The sequence below is a fragment of the Salvelinus namaycush genome, chromosome 12 (genome assembly GCF_016432855.1).
Source record: "Salvelinus namaycush isolate Seneca chromosome 12, SaNama_1.0, whole genome shotgun sequence".
Taxonomy (NCBI): domain Eukaryota; kingdom Metazoa; phylum Chordata; class Actinopteri; order Salmoniformes; family Salmonidae; genus Salvelinus; species Salvelinus namaycush.
In genome coordinates, this window is record NC_052318.1 from 3,389,140 (window position 1) to 3,404,074 (window position 14,935).

Genomic DNA, 14,935 nt, shown 5'->3' on the forward strand with positions numbered 1-14,935 from the left:
GGCTCACTGGTTCAACAGGAAGAGACATCACAGTCACAGACCTCTACTGTTCTACTCATGGCTCACTGGTTCAACAGGAAGAGACATCACAGTCACAGACCTCTACTGTTCTACTCATGGCTCACTGGTTCAACAGGAAGAGACATCACAGTCACAGAACTGTACTGTTCTACTCATGGCTCACTGTTCAACAGGAAGAGACATCACAGTCACAGACCTCTACTGGACTCAGCTGCCTAATTATTTATTTGACTGGGCTGAATGGTTTGGTTTTTATATACGTTATAGCTCCTTCAAACTTCATATTCATATCACTACACATGGGAGGATATGACGTAAACTTAACACTTGGGGATTGGTCAACCTCCCAGTCTGGATTGGTCAACCTCCCAGTCTGGCATTGGTCAACCTCCCAGTCTGGATTGGTCCACCTCCCAGTCTGGCATTGGTCAACCTCCCAGTCTGGATTGGTCCACCTCCCAGTCTGGATTGGTCCACCTCCCAGTCTGGATTGGTCAACCTCCCAGTCTGGATTGGTCAACCTCCCAGTCTGGATTGGTCCACCTCCCAGTCTGGATTGGTCAACCTCATAGTCTGAATTGGTCCATCTCCCAGTCTGGATTGGTCAACCTCCCAGTCTGGATTGGTCAACCTCCCAGTCTGGATTGGTCCACCTCCCAGTCTGGATTGGTCAACCTCCCAGTCTGGATTGGTCAACCTCCCAGTCTGGATTGGTCCACCTCCCAGTCTGGATTGGTCAACCTCCTAGTCTGGATTGGTCCATCTCCCAGTCTGGATTGGTCAACCTCCCAGTCTGGATTGGTCAACCTCCCAGTCTGGATTGGTCCACCTCCCAGTCTGGATTGGTCAACCTCCCAGACTGGATTGGTCAACCTCCTAGTCTGGATTGGTCCACCTCCCAGTCTGGATTGGTCCACCTCCCAGACTGGATTGGTCCTTCTCCCAGACTGGATTGGTCAACCTCCCAGTCTGGATTGGTCAACCTCCCAGTCTGGATTGGTCAACCTCCCAGTCTGGATTGGTCAACCTCCCAGACTGGATTGGTCAACCTCCCAGTCTGGATTGGTCCACCTCCCAGACTGGATTGGTCGACCTCCCAGTCTGGATTGGTCAACCTCCCAGTCTGGATTGGTCAACCTCCCAGTCTGGATTGGTCCACCTCCCAGTCTGGATTGGTCAACCTCCCAGTCTGGATTGGTCAACCTCCCAGACTGGATTGGTCAACCTCCCAGTCTGGATTGGTCAACCTCCCAGTCTGGATTGGTCAACCTCCCAGTCTGGATTGGTCCACCTCCCAGTCTGGCATTGGTCAACCTCCCAGACTGGATTGGTCAACCTCCCAGTCTGGATTGGTCAACCTCCCAGTCTGGATTGGTCCACCTCCCAGTCTGGATTGGTCAACCTCATAGTCTGAATTGGTCCATCTCCCAGTCTGGATTGGTCAACCTCCCAGTCTGGATTGGTCAACCTCCCAGTCTGGATTGGTCCACCTCCCAGTCTGGATTGGTCAACCTCCCAGTCTGGATTGGTCAACCTCCCAGTCTGGATTGGTCCACCTCCCAGTCTGGATTGGTCAACCTCCTAGTCTGGATTGGTCCATCTCCCAGTCTGGATTGGTCAACCTCCCAGTCTGGATTGGTCAACCTCCCAGTCTGGATTGGTCCACCTCCCAGTCTGGATTGGTCAACCTCCCAGACTGGATTGGTCCACCTCCCAGTCTGGATTGGTCCACCTCCCAGACTGGATTGGTCCTTCTCCCAGACTGGATTGGTCAACCTCCCAGTCTGGATTGGTCAACCTCCCAGTCTGGATTGGTCAACCTCCCAGTCTGGATTGGTCAACCTCCCAGTCTGGATTGGTCCACCTCCCAGTCTGGATTGGTCAACCTCCTAGTCTGGATTGGTCCATCTCCCAGTCTGGATTGGTCAACCTCCCAGTCTGGATTGGTCAACCTCCCAGTCTGGATTGGTCCACCTCCCAGTCTGGATTGGTCAACCTCCCAGACTGGATTGGTCAACCTCCTAGTCTGGATTGGTCCACCTCCCAGTCTGGATTGGTCCACCTCCCAGACTGGATTGGTCCTTCTCCCAGACTGGATTGGTCAACCTCCCAGTCTGGATTGGTCAACCTCCTAGTCTGGATTGGTCCACCTCCCAGTCTGGATTGGTCCACCTCCCAGACTGGATTGGTCCTTCTCCCAGACTGGATTGGTCAACCTCCCAGTCTGGATTGGTCAACCTCCCAGTCTGGATTGGTCCACCTCCCAGTCTGGATTGGTCAACCTCCCAGTCTGGATTGGTCAACCTCCCAGTCTGGATTGGTCCACCTCCCAGTCTGGATTGGTCCACCTCCCAGTCTGGATTGGTCAACCTCCCAGTCTGGATTGGTCCACCTCCCAGTCTGGATTGGTCAACCTCCCAGTCTGGATTGGTCAACCTCCCAGACTGGATTGGTCAACCTCCCAGTCTGGATTGGTCAACCTCCCAGTCTGGATTGGTCAACCTCCCAGTCTGGATTGGTCCACCTCCCAGTCTGGATTGGTCAACCTCCCAGACTGGATTGGTCAACCTCCTAGTCTGGATTGGTCCACCTCCCAGACTGGCATTGCATATCATCGTACTTTCACATCCTTTAATCCATCTCTTTTTCACTCTCCCTTTTCTCACTCACTCACTCAAACACTCAAACGCATGCAAGCGCGCGCGCACGCACGCACGCACACACGCACACACACACACACACACACACACACACACACACACACACACACACACACACACACACACACACACACACACACACACACACAGTGTCTCTAATTAGTTATTGATGCATATGAAGAAAAAATTATCTGGGTCAGAAGTTAAAGATCCATGCTCTCTCGCATCAACTAGCTCTCACAGTCTCTCGTCAGAATTAGACGTTCATCCGTGTTTCTCAAACGTCAAATTTCAAAGTTGTTGAAGGTTAAAGGTTAGGCATTAAGTATGAATGGTTAAGTTCAGGTTTTAAGGTTTAGGATAGGCTTAAATCTAAAAAAAAATAACGAATTAAAACGTTATATCAGGGGATTCGAACATGCAACCTTTGGCGCAAAAGGTGCATGGATGGACGTTGAATATTGATTTGTATCACGGGTGACCTGGCTGCTCAACATACATACAGCCATTAATAATTCTCTAATTGTTTTATTAAACAGATACATTTTCTACTGTAATTACAGTTTATACATGCACTTACATACTGATACAGTCGTTTAGAATAATCTGTAGAAGGAAGTCAAACTATTTATTCTGTTGTCGAAACTAGTCAGTCAACTAAACCGGCATACTGTACATTTATTTTTGAACAAGTCTTATGTGTTCTCATGTCTCCACGATGGAAGATAAACATGTTTTCATTTTGTGTTGTACATGGTATATTTACAGAAATGTATAATTCACAGATATTTACAATAAAGGTCCATATTGATCACTTCTTTTGAACTCACATTGTATTTGTCCCTGTTGGACAACAAAGTCTGTTGTTTTCCAAATCATTGGCTACATATTATAAACAACTACAGTTGATATCAGTCGAGAACAAAACGGATACTAATTGCTCTTCCGTTCATGAAACAGTTTACTCTGTACATAAAACAACGGTTGATAATGGCATAGATTGAGGGAGTGGACGTTAAACATTAAACGGCGACGTTAGCCAACCGGGGATCGGAGTCCTGCTCGTACCGGTAATGGTACACTTCCATCTGGTCGCGGCACGCATCACGGATGTTATTGAGCCACCGTTTGATGCCTCTCCGGTTTAGATAGAGCACCATGAGGAATACAATACCGATCAGTGCCATGACTATCCCTAGGAACACGTAGGACACCGCCTCCAAGTTCTCATTGAGACAATCCACGTCCTCACCGCGTAACCGCTCCAGTGGCATCCCCTTCTTGGCATCAGGCTCCGCGCATAGGAGGCGCGCAGAGTCCACACATTGAGAAGAGTTCTTTAACCAGAAGTAGAACGACTCAAGTTCACAGTTACACCTGAAAGGATTTAGTGACAAATAAATGCGCACTCTCTTGTGGTGGTACAAACTAGATATGTTCTCTTTACCAATGTTCTCGAAGGAGTTGTTGGTGAGAACTAAAGTGTGGAGGTTGAACGCGTCCAACCGTGAGATGGGTATGGTTTTCAACCGGTTGCCTGACAGCTCCAGCCGGTGGAGGTTGCGTAACGTTTCGGTGCCCTGCAGCGCGTTGGAGAGCTGCGCCACGGCTGGAGCAAGGAGCGAGTCGTTCAGGTAAAGAGAACGGAGCTCCCGCAGACCGTGAAACGCCCGGTCCGAAATATACACCAACGGGTTGTGGCTCAAATCCAGTAAATTCAACCTGGGGAGTCCCGTAAAAGCGTCAGCCTCGATCACCATGATCCCATTATGTGACAGTGAGAGGGTCGTTAGTTCGAGTTCCGTCCCGTTATTCGAGGAGAACGCTCGTCCCGGTAACGTTGAGATGTTGTTCCCCCTGAGTATTAACGTGGTCGCCCACGCCGGTATGTCACCCGGTAACTCAGTGTGTTCGGCATCCCGGCAGGTCACTGTCCCGGAGTCTCTGACACAGATACAGGATAACGGGCACTCTTCCTCCGCTTTGACAGAAGAAAACAACAAACACACGAACACAGCCTCGACTAAGAAACAAAAACACTGGCCTTTCGGAAAAGAAAGAACACCTCGTAAAACGGCACCACAAAAATACATTTTTACAATAGGTCCGTTAGACGTCTTGCATAACGTCGATTCGAAGAGGGGGACAGGACACACTTCCCTCTCTCTGAGGCCACAGGTCAAGTAGTTTCGTCGGTCAGTTTGCTTGAAAAAACACTCAATAGTCTTTATTCTTCTTCATTCTCGCATTCCTTTTCTCTCTCGCCCCCCCCCAAAAATGTGTCCGGTCTCTCTCTCTCCCTCCGGAGTTGACGCGCAGTGAGGTGACAGTATGAGTACAGTAGAATGTTGGCAGAGCTGCGACGTGAGATGGTGGAAGCGGAAGAGGAAGAGGCTGCGGGTTAGGCTGTGTGGACAGCAGCTTCTCTCTCTCATCTCTCCCCCCCCTCTCTCTCTCTCTCTGAGGTGTTTTTGACGTCTCGTTTAGTGAGTGAGTGAGTCAGACTGAGGAGAGATTCCCGTAGCACTCTCACACACTCTCACAGCACCAGCATGTGAAGAGGACACGATCCATAGAACTGACTGAATGACAGACAGACTTTCCTGTTCTCTTCTCTCTTCCACCTCAACTGGTGATGGAGAGAACACATCGAACCACTTCAGCTGAGCTGATGGAACAAAGTGTGTGAGAGAGAAGGAGTGGAGTCTTGTTTTCAGGTTACCAGAACAGAAGAGGAGACTTGACAGTTGACACTGGTCCTGGCTAGACACCCTAGTTAAATCCAACCATTAGAGTGCTACCAACTTCTACCTACATCCCTAGCTTACTATCCTATTGCCATTAGGTTACTATCCTATTACCATTAGCTTTTTAGCCAATTTCAATTAGCTTACTAGCCTATTACCATTAGCTTACTAGCCTATTACCATTAACCTACTAGACCATTACCATTAGCTTATTAGCCAATTACAATTAGCTTACTAGCCTATTACCATTAGCTTACTAGCCTATTACCATTAGCTTACTAGCCTATTACCATTAGCTTATTAACCTATTACTATTAGCTTACTAGCCTATTACCATTAGCTTACTAGCCTATTACCATTAGCTTACTAGCCTATTACCATTAGCTTACTAGCCTATTACCATTAGCCTACTAGCCTATTACCATTAGCTTACTAGACCACTACCATTAGCTTACTAGCCTATTACCATTAGCTTACTAGCCTATTACCATTAGCTTACTAGACCACTACCATTAGCTTACTAGCCTATTACCATTAACTTACTAGCCTACTACTACAGATGCTAGTCTACTGTCTTTCTGTCAAATGCTAGTCAGTTGCTGCTACAGTGTAGGCCTAGTAGTTATACCATTGCTCTATAACAGGCCTGAATGGATGATCTATAACAGGCCTTAATGGATGATCTATTACAGGCCTTAACCTGTCTAGGACTGGGGTTCCGCTAGCGGAACTCCTCCCACATTCCACTGAAAAGGCAGAGAGCGAAATTCAAAAAATATTTTTGAGAAATATTTAACTTTCACACATTAACAAGTCCAATACAGCAAATGAAAGATACACATCTTGTGAATCCAGTCAACATGTCCGATTTTTAAAATGTTTTACAGCGAAAACACCACGTATATTTATGTTAGCTCACCACCAAATACAAAAAAGCACAGACATTTCTTTCACAGCACAGGTAGCTTGCAGAAAACCAACCAAACTAACCAAGAACCAACCAAACTAACCAAGAAACAACTTCATCAGATGACAGTCTTATAACATGTTACACAATAAATCTATGTTTTGTTCGAAAAATGTGCATATTTGAGCTATAAATCAGTTTTACATTGCAGCTACCATCACAGCTACCGTCACAAATAGCACCGAAGCAGCCAGAGTAATTATAGAGACCAACGTGGAATACCTAAATACTCATCATAAAACATTTCTGAAAAATGCATGGTGTACAGCAAATGAAAGACAAGCATCTTGTGAATCCAGCCAATATTTCAGATTTTGTAAGTGTTTTACAGCGAAAACACAATATAGCATTATATTAGCTTACCACAATAGCCAGAAACACAAGCCATTTACCAGCAGCAAAAGTTAGCGATCGTAACAAACCAGCAAAAGATATATAATTTTTGACTAACCTTGATAAGCTTCATCAGATGACAGTCCTATAACATCAGGTTATACATACACTTATGTTTTGTTCGAAAATGTGCATATTTAGAGCTGAAATCAGTGGTTATACATTGTGCTAACGTAGCATCTTTTTCCCAGAACGTCCGGATATTTTTCTGACACACATATTCTGACCAAATAACTATTCATAAACATTACTAAAATATACATGTTGTATAGGAAATGATAGATACACTAGTTCTTAATGCAATCGCCGTGTTAGAATTCTAAAAATAACTTCATTACGACATGCAGTTTACGTTATGGCGAGAGAGTGCCCAAAATCTGGGCGCAAACTATTAGTAAACATGTTCCGACAGATATATGAAATAGCATCATAAATGGGTCCTACTTTTGTTGAGCTTCCATCAGAATGTTGTACAAGGGGTCCTTTGTCGGGAACAATCGTTGTTTGGTTTTAGAATGTCCTCTTCTCCAGTCAATTAGCACGGAAAGCTAGCAAGGTGGCGCGAAGCTCTCCTTCGTGAACAAACGCAGACAAAGCTACACGCCTAACGTCCCGAAAAAATTTCAATAATCTAATAAAACTATATTGAAAAAACATACTTTACGATGATATTGTCACATTTATCAAATAAAATCAAAGCCGGAGATATTAGTCGTCTATAACGACAGCTTTTCAGAAGGCAATACCAGGTCCCTTCTCGCGCGCTCCAGAAAACAGGAAACTGGTGTCATGTCATGCCAAGAGCTTTTATTCGACCTCAGATCAAGTTATACACTCCATTTCTTCTCTCACTGCCTGTTGACATCTAGTGGAAGGTGTATGAAGTGCATGTATACTAATACATATCAAGCACATTTATAGGCAGGCCCTAGAACAGAGCCTCGATTTGAGATTTTTCACTTTCTGACAGGAAGTTTGCTGCAAAATGAGTTCTGTTTTACTCACAGATATAATTCAAACGGTTTTAGAAACTTGAGAGTGTTTTCTATCCAATAGTAATAATAATATGCATATTGTACGAGCAAGAATAGAGTACGAGGCCGTTTAAATTGGGCACGACTTTTCCCCAAAGTGTAAATAGCGCCCTCTAAGCCTTAATTTCTTAGAACAAGAATAGACTGACGAGTTTCAGAAGAAAGGTCTTTGTTTCTGTCTGTTTTGAGCCTGTAATCAAACCCACAAATGCTGATGCTCCAGATACTCAACTAGTCTAAACAAGGCGAGTTGTATTACTTCTTTTATCAGAACAACAGTTTTCAGCTGTGCTAACATAATTGCAAAAGGGTTTTCTAATGATCAATTAGCCTTTTAAAATGATAAACTTGGATTAGATAACACAACATGCCATTGGAACACAGGAGTGATGGTTGCTGATAATGGGCCTCTGTACGCCTATGTAGATATTCCATAAAAAATCAGCCGTTTCCGGTTACAATAGTCATTTACAACATTAACAATGTCTACACTGTATTTATGATCAATTTGATGTTATTTTAATGGACTTTTTTTTGTTGATTTTCTTTAAAAAAAACAAGGACATTTCTAAGTGACCCCAAACTTTGAACGGTAGTGTACATCTTGCCTGGGATTCAAACTTGCCACCAACAATTATCATGAGCAGGAGCCAGGCTCCCGACTGTCAGCTTTTCATCCAGCTGAAATGTATCATGTGTTTTAGTCAATTTGATTAGCAGATGGTGCTTGTTTGACTTCTGTTATGGATGCTTTTCACGGAAAAGTGTTTGATGACGTTCAACTACGTCAACGTTTGTAATTGTTACGTTATTCCTGTTTTGTTATATGTTACATTACCTGATCACCCCCCCCCCCCCCCCCCCCCCCCCCCGCATCTGGCAATTCTGGCAAATGCTAGATGGGGCCGGACCGTTTTTCTGTAGGGTGAGCTGGTCAAAATGGATTCCATTTTTTTCTATCTGTGGTCATAATATTGTATTTGAGCATTTACCTGATCAGTGGGGCGAAAATTCGCTGAAAGGCCCTTCACTTCTCGGCATAAAGATACGAATACACAACGTTGTCAAACGGGAGCACGGAAGCATGGAAATCTATCCACATAAGCTAGTCTATGACAAACACCAAATTGTTTTTGTATTGAATTCAATAGAATAAAATAGAGAGTTCTTTAATGTAGCCATTGGCTGTATTATACAGCTAAAACATTAAGGAACTGTCAGTCTCTCACTCTCCTTCTCTCTCTCTCTCTCTCTCTCTCTCTCTGTTTTCTTCTATTGAATTATATGTAGCCTCATATTTAAACAGTTAAGTGGGAACACAGGGGGGAAACACATGACAGGCACTAATTACACACAAGTGGTCAGGCTGTTATAAGGTATTATATAAGCCAATGGTCTATAAGGGATTTATTCAGTGATTTTCTTCTTTGTCTAATATATGTGTTCATTCATATTCATTCACAACTAGGATGGGTAACATTTTATCTTACGTGTCCGTAATAAACCATTTTTAAGGCATTTATAAATTGTGTGTTCACCATTTATGAATCATTACTCCCACATTAATAAACCATTTACTAATCATTAGTCTTTTTGCAGACTCTAATCTAAAGTGTGTGTGCTATATATACTTTCTAGATTTGAGTGACAAATGGAGAGACAGGCTGCACATCAGGGAGTCAACAGAGGCCCAGTTAAACAGAGGCCCAGTTATACAGAGGCCCAGTTAAACAGAGTCCCAGTTAAACAGAGGCCCAGTTAAACAGAGTCCCAGTTAAACAGAGGCCCAGTTATACAGAGGCCCAGTTATACAGAGGCCCAGATATACAGAGGCCCAGTTATACAGAGGCCCAGTTAAACAGAGGCCCAGTTAAACAGAGGCCCAGTTATACAGAGGCCCAGATATAGTGGTGAGTTGAGATAACAGAGGCCCAGTTAAACAGAGGCCCAGTTAAACAGAGGCCCAGTTATACAGAGGCCCAGTTAAACAGAGGCCCAGTTATACAGAGGCCCAGTTATAGTGGTGAGTTGAGGTAACAGAGGCCCAGTTAAACGGAGGCCCAGTTAAACAGAGGCCCAGTTATACAGAGGCCCAGTTAAACAGAGGCCCAGTTAAACAGAGGCCCAGTTATACAGAGGCCCAGTTATACAGAGGCCCAGTTATAGTGGTGAGTTGAGGTAACATAGGCCCAGTTAAACAGAGGCCCAGTTAAACAGAGGCCCAGTTATACAGAGGCCCAGTTATACAGAGGCCCAGTTATACAGAGGCCCAGTTATAGTGGTGAGTTGAGGTACCAGAGGCCCAGTTATACAGAGGCCCAGTTAAACAGAGGCCCAGTTAAGCAGAGGCCCAGTTAAGCAGAGGCCCAGTTATACAGAGGCCCAGTTAAGCAGAGGCCCAGTTATAGTGGTGAGTTGAGGTAACAGAGGCCCAGTTATACAGAGGCCCAGATATACAGAGGCCCAGTTATACAGAGGCCCAGTTATACAGAGGCCCAGTTAAACAGAGGCCCAGTTATACAGAGGCCCAGTTATAGTGGTGAGTTGAGGTAACAGAGGCCCAGTTAAACAGAGGCCCAGTTAAACAGAGGCCCAGTTATACAGAGGCCCAGTTAAACAGAGGCCCAGTTATACAGAGGCCCAGTTATACAGAGGCCCAGTTATAGTGGTGAGTTGAGGTACCAGAGGCCCAGTTATACAGAGGCCCAGTTATACAGAGGCCCAGTTAAACAGAGGCCCAGTTATAGTGGTGAGTTGAGGTAACAGAGGCCCAGTTAAACAGAGGCCCAGTTAAACAGAGGCCCAGTTAAACAGAGGCCCAGTTATACAGAGGCCCAGTTATACAGAGGCCCAGTTATACAGAGGCCCAGTTATACAGAGGCCCAGTTATAGTGGTGAGTTGAGGTACCAGAGGCCCAGTTATACAGAGGCCCAGTTAAGCAGAGGCCCAGTTAAGCAGAGGCCCAGTTATACAGAGGCCCAGTTAAGCAGAGGCCCAGTTATAGTGGTGAGTTGAGGTAACAGAGGCCCAGTTATACAGAGGCCCAGATATACAGAGGCCCAGTTATACAGAGGCCCAGTTATACAGAGGCCCAGTTAAACAGAGGCCCAGTTATACAGAGGCCCAGTTAAGCAGAGGCCCAGTTATACAGAGGCCCAGTTAAGCAGAGGCCCAGTTATAGTGGTGAGTTGAGGTAACAGAGGCCCAGTTAAACAGAGGCCCAGTTATACAGAGGCCCAGTTAAACAGAGGCCCAGTTAAACAGAGTCCCAGTTAAACAGAGTCCCAGTTAAACAGAGGCCCAGTTAAACAGAGGCCCAGTTATACAGAGGCCCAGTTAAACAGAGGCCCAGTTAAACAGAGGCCCAGTTAAACAGAGGCCCAGTTAAACAGAGGCCCAGTTATAGTGGTGAGTTGAGGTAACAGAGGCCCAGTTATACAGAGGCCCAGTTATACAGAGGCCCAGTTAAACAGAGGCCCAGTTATACAGAGGCCCAGTTATACAGAGGCCCAGTTATACAGAGGCCCAGTTAAGCAGAGGCCCAGTTATACAGAAGCCCAGTTATACAGAGGCCCAGTTAAACAGAGGCCCAGTTAAGCAGAGGCCCAGTTAAGCAGAGGCCCAGTTAAGCAGAGGCCCAGTTAAGCAGAGGCCCAGTTAAGCAGAGGCCCATATATAGTGGTGAGTTGAGGTAACAGAGGCCCAGTTAAACAGAGGCCCAGTTAAACAGAGGCCCAGTTATAGTGGTGATTTGAGGTAACAGAGGCCCAGTTATACAGAGGCCCAGTTATACAGAGGCCCAGTTAAGCAGAGGCCCAGTTAAGCAGAGGCCCAGTTATACAGAGGCCCAGTTAAGCAGAGGCCCAGTTATAGTGGTGAGTTGAGGTAACAGAGGCCCAGTTATACAGAGGCCCAGATATACAGAGGCCCAGTTATACAGAGGCCCAGTTATACAGAGGCCCAGTTAAACAGAGGCCCAGTTATACAGAGGCCCAGTTATAGTGGTGAGTTGCGGTAACAGAGGCCCAGTTAAACAGAGGCCCAGTTAAACAGAGGCCCAGTTATACAGAGGCCCAGTTAAACAGAGGCCCAGTTATACAGAGGCCCAGTTATACAGAGGCCCAGTTATAGTGGTGAGTTGAGGTACCAGAGGCCCAGTTATACAGAGGCCCAGTTATACAGAGGCCCAGTTAAACAGAGGCCCAGTTATAGTGGTGAGTTGAGGTAACAGAGGCCCAGTTAAACAGAGGCCCAGTTAAACAGAGGCCCAGTTAAACAGAGGCCCAGTTATACAGAGGCCCAGTTATACAGAGGCCCAGTTATACAGAGGCCCAGTTATACAGAGGCCCAGTTATAGTGGTGAGTTGAGGTACCAGAGGCCCAGTTATACAGAGGCCCAGTTAAGCAGAGGCCCAGTTAAGCAGAGGCCCAGTTATACAGAGGCCCAGTTAAGCAGAGGCCCAGTTATAGTGGTGAGTTGAGGTAACAGAGGCCCAGTTATACAGAGGCCCAGATATACAGAGGCCCAGTTATACAGAGGCCCAGTTATACAGAGGCCCAGTTAAACAGAGGCCCAGTTATACAGAGGCCCAGTTAAGCAGAGGCCCAGTTAAGCAGAGGCCCAGTTATACAGAGGCCCAGTTAAGCAGAGGCCCAGTTATAGTGGTGAGTTGAGGTAACAGAGGCCCAGTTAAACAGAGGCCCAGTTATACAGAGGCCCAGTTAAACAGAGGCCCAGTTAAACAGAGTCCCAGTTAAACAGAGTCCCAGTTAAACAGAGGCCCAGTTAAACAGAGGCCCAGTTATACAGAGGCCCAGTTAAACAGAGGCCCATTTAAACAGAGGCCCAGTTAAACAGAGGCCCAGTTAAACAGAGGCCCAGTTATAGTGGTGAGTTGAGGTAACAGAGGCCCAGTTATACAGAGGCCCAGTTATACAGAGGCCCAGTTAAACAGAGGCCCAGTTATACAGAGGCCCAGTTATACAGAGGCCCAGTTATACAGAGGCCCAGTTAAGCAGAGGCCCAGTTATACAGAGGCCCAGTTATACAGAGGCCCAGTTAAACAGAGGCCCAGTTAAGCAGAGGCCCAGTTAAGCAGAGGCCCAGTTAAGCAGAGGCCCAGTTAAGCAGAGGCCCAGTTAAGCAGAGGCCCATATATAGTGGTGAGTTGAGGTAACAGAGGCCCAGTTAAACAGAGGCCCAGTTAAACAGAGGCCCAGTTATAGTGGTGATTTGAGGTAACAGAGGCCCAGTTATACAGAGGCCCAGTTATACAGAGGCCCAGTTAAGCAGAGGCCCAGTTAAGCAGAGGCCCAGTTATACAGAGGCCCAGTTAAGCAGAGGCCCAGTTATAGTGGTGAGTTGAGGTAACAGAGGCCCAGTTATACAGAGGCCCAGATATACAGAGGCCCAGTTATACAGAGGCCCAGTTATACATAGGCCCAGTTAAACAGAGGCCCAGTTATACAGAGGCCCAGTTATAGTGGTGAGTTGAGGTAACAGAGGCCCAGTTAAACAGAGGCCCAGTTAAACAGAGGCCCAGTTATACAGAGGCCCAGTTAAACAGAGGCCCAGTTATACAGAGGCCCAGTTATACAGAGGCCCAGTTATAGTGGTGAGTTGAGGTACCAGAGGCCCAGTTATACAGAGGCCCAGTTATACAGAGGCCCAGTTAAACAGAGGCCCAGTTATAGTGGTGAGTTGAGGTAACAGAGGCCCAGTTAAACAGAGGCCCAGTTAAACAGAGGCCCAGTTAAACAGAGGCCCAGTTATACAGAGGCCCAGTTATACAGAGGCCCAGTTATACAGAGGCCCAGTTATACAGAGGCCCAGTTATAGTGGTGAGTTGAGGTACCAGAGGCCCAGTTATACAGAGGCCCAGTTAAGCAGAGGCCCAGTTAAGCAGAGGCCCAGTTATACAGAGGCCCAGTTAAGCAGAGGCCCAGTTATAGTGGTGAGTTGAGGTAACAGAGGCCCAGTTATACAGAGGCCCAGATATACAGAGGCCCAGTTATACAGAGGCCCAGTTATACAGAGGCCCAGTTAAACAGAGGCCCAGTTATACAGAGGCCCAGTTAAGCAGAGGCCCAGTTAAGCAGAGGCCCAGTTATACAGAGGCCCAGTTAAGCAGAGGCCCAGTTATAGTGGTGAGTTGAGGTAACAGAGGCCCAGTTAAACAGAGGCCCAGTTATACAGAGGCCCAGTTAAACAGAGGCCCAGTTAAACAGAGTCCCAGTTAAACAGAGTCCCAGTTAAACAGAGGCCCAGTTAAACAGAGGCCCAGTTATACAGAGGCCCAGTTAAACAGAGGCCCAGTTAAACAGAGGCCCAGTTAAACAGAGGCCCAGTTAAACAGAGGCCCAGTTATAGTGGTGAGTTGAGGTAACAGAGGCCCAGTTATACAGAGGCCCAGTTATACAGAGGCCCAGTTAAACAGAGGCCCAGTTATACAGAGGCCCAGTTATACAGAGGCCCAGTTATACAGAGGCCCAGTTAAGCAGAGGCCCAGTTATACAGAGGCCCAGTTATACAGAGGCCCAGTTAAACAGAGGCCCAGTTAAGCAGAGGCCCAGTTAAGCAGAGGCCCAGTTAAGCAGAGGCCCAGTTAAGCAGAGGCCCAGTTAAGCAGAGGCCCATATATAGTGGTGAGTTGAGGTAACAGAGGCCCAGTTAAACAGAGGCCCAGTTAAACAGAGGCCCAGTTATAGTGGTGATTTGAGGTAACAGAGGCCCAGTTATACAGAGGCCCAGTTATACAGAGGCCCAGTTAAACAGAGGCCCAGTTATACAGAGGCCCAGTTAAGCAGAGGCCCAGTTATACAGAGGCCCAGTTATACAGAGGCCCAGTTAAACAGAGGCCCAGTTAAGCAGAGGCCCAGTTAAGCAGAGGCCCAGTTAAGCAGAGGCCCAGTTAAGCAGAGGCCCAGTTAAGCAGAGGCCCATATATAGTGGTGAGTTGAGGTAACACAGGCCCAGTTATACAGAGGCCCAGTTATACAGAGGCCCAGATATAGTGGTGAGTTGAGGTAACAGAGGCCCAGTTATACAGAGGCCCAGTTAAACAGAGGCCCAGTTATACAGAGGCCCAGTTAAACAGAGGCCCAGTTATACA

The 14,935-nt window shown here is 46.6% G+C and overlaps 1 protein-coding gene across 1 annotated transcript; it reads right to left on the minus strand.

Annotated features, from left to right (window-relative positions):
- Positions 1 to 3,703: 3,703 nt before the first annotated feature.
- LOC120056742 (trophoblast glycoprotein-like) lies at positions 3,704 to 5,255 on the minus strand. The gene is made up of 2 exons (XM_039004949.1): positions 5,225 to 5,255; positions 3,704 to 4,662 (listed from the first exon to the last, which is right to left on the minus strand). Exons 1-2 carry the CDS (start codon positions 5,253 to 5,255, stop codon positions 3,704 to 3,706), a joined length of 990 nt encoding a protein of 329 aa, XP_038860877.1.
- Positions 5,256 to 14,935: the final 9,680 nt, after the last annotated feature.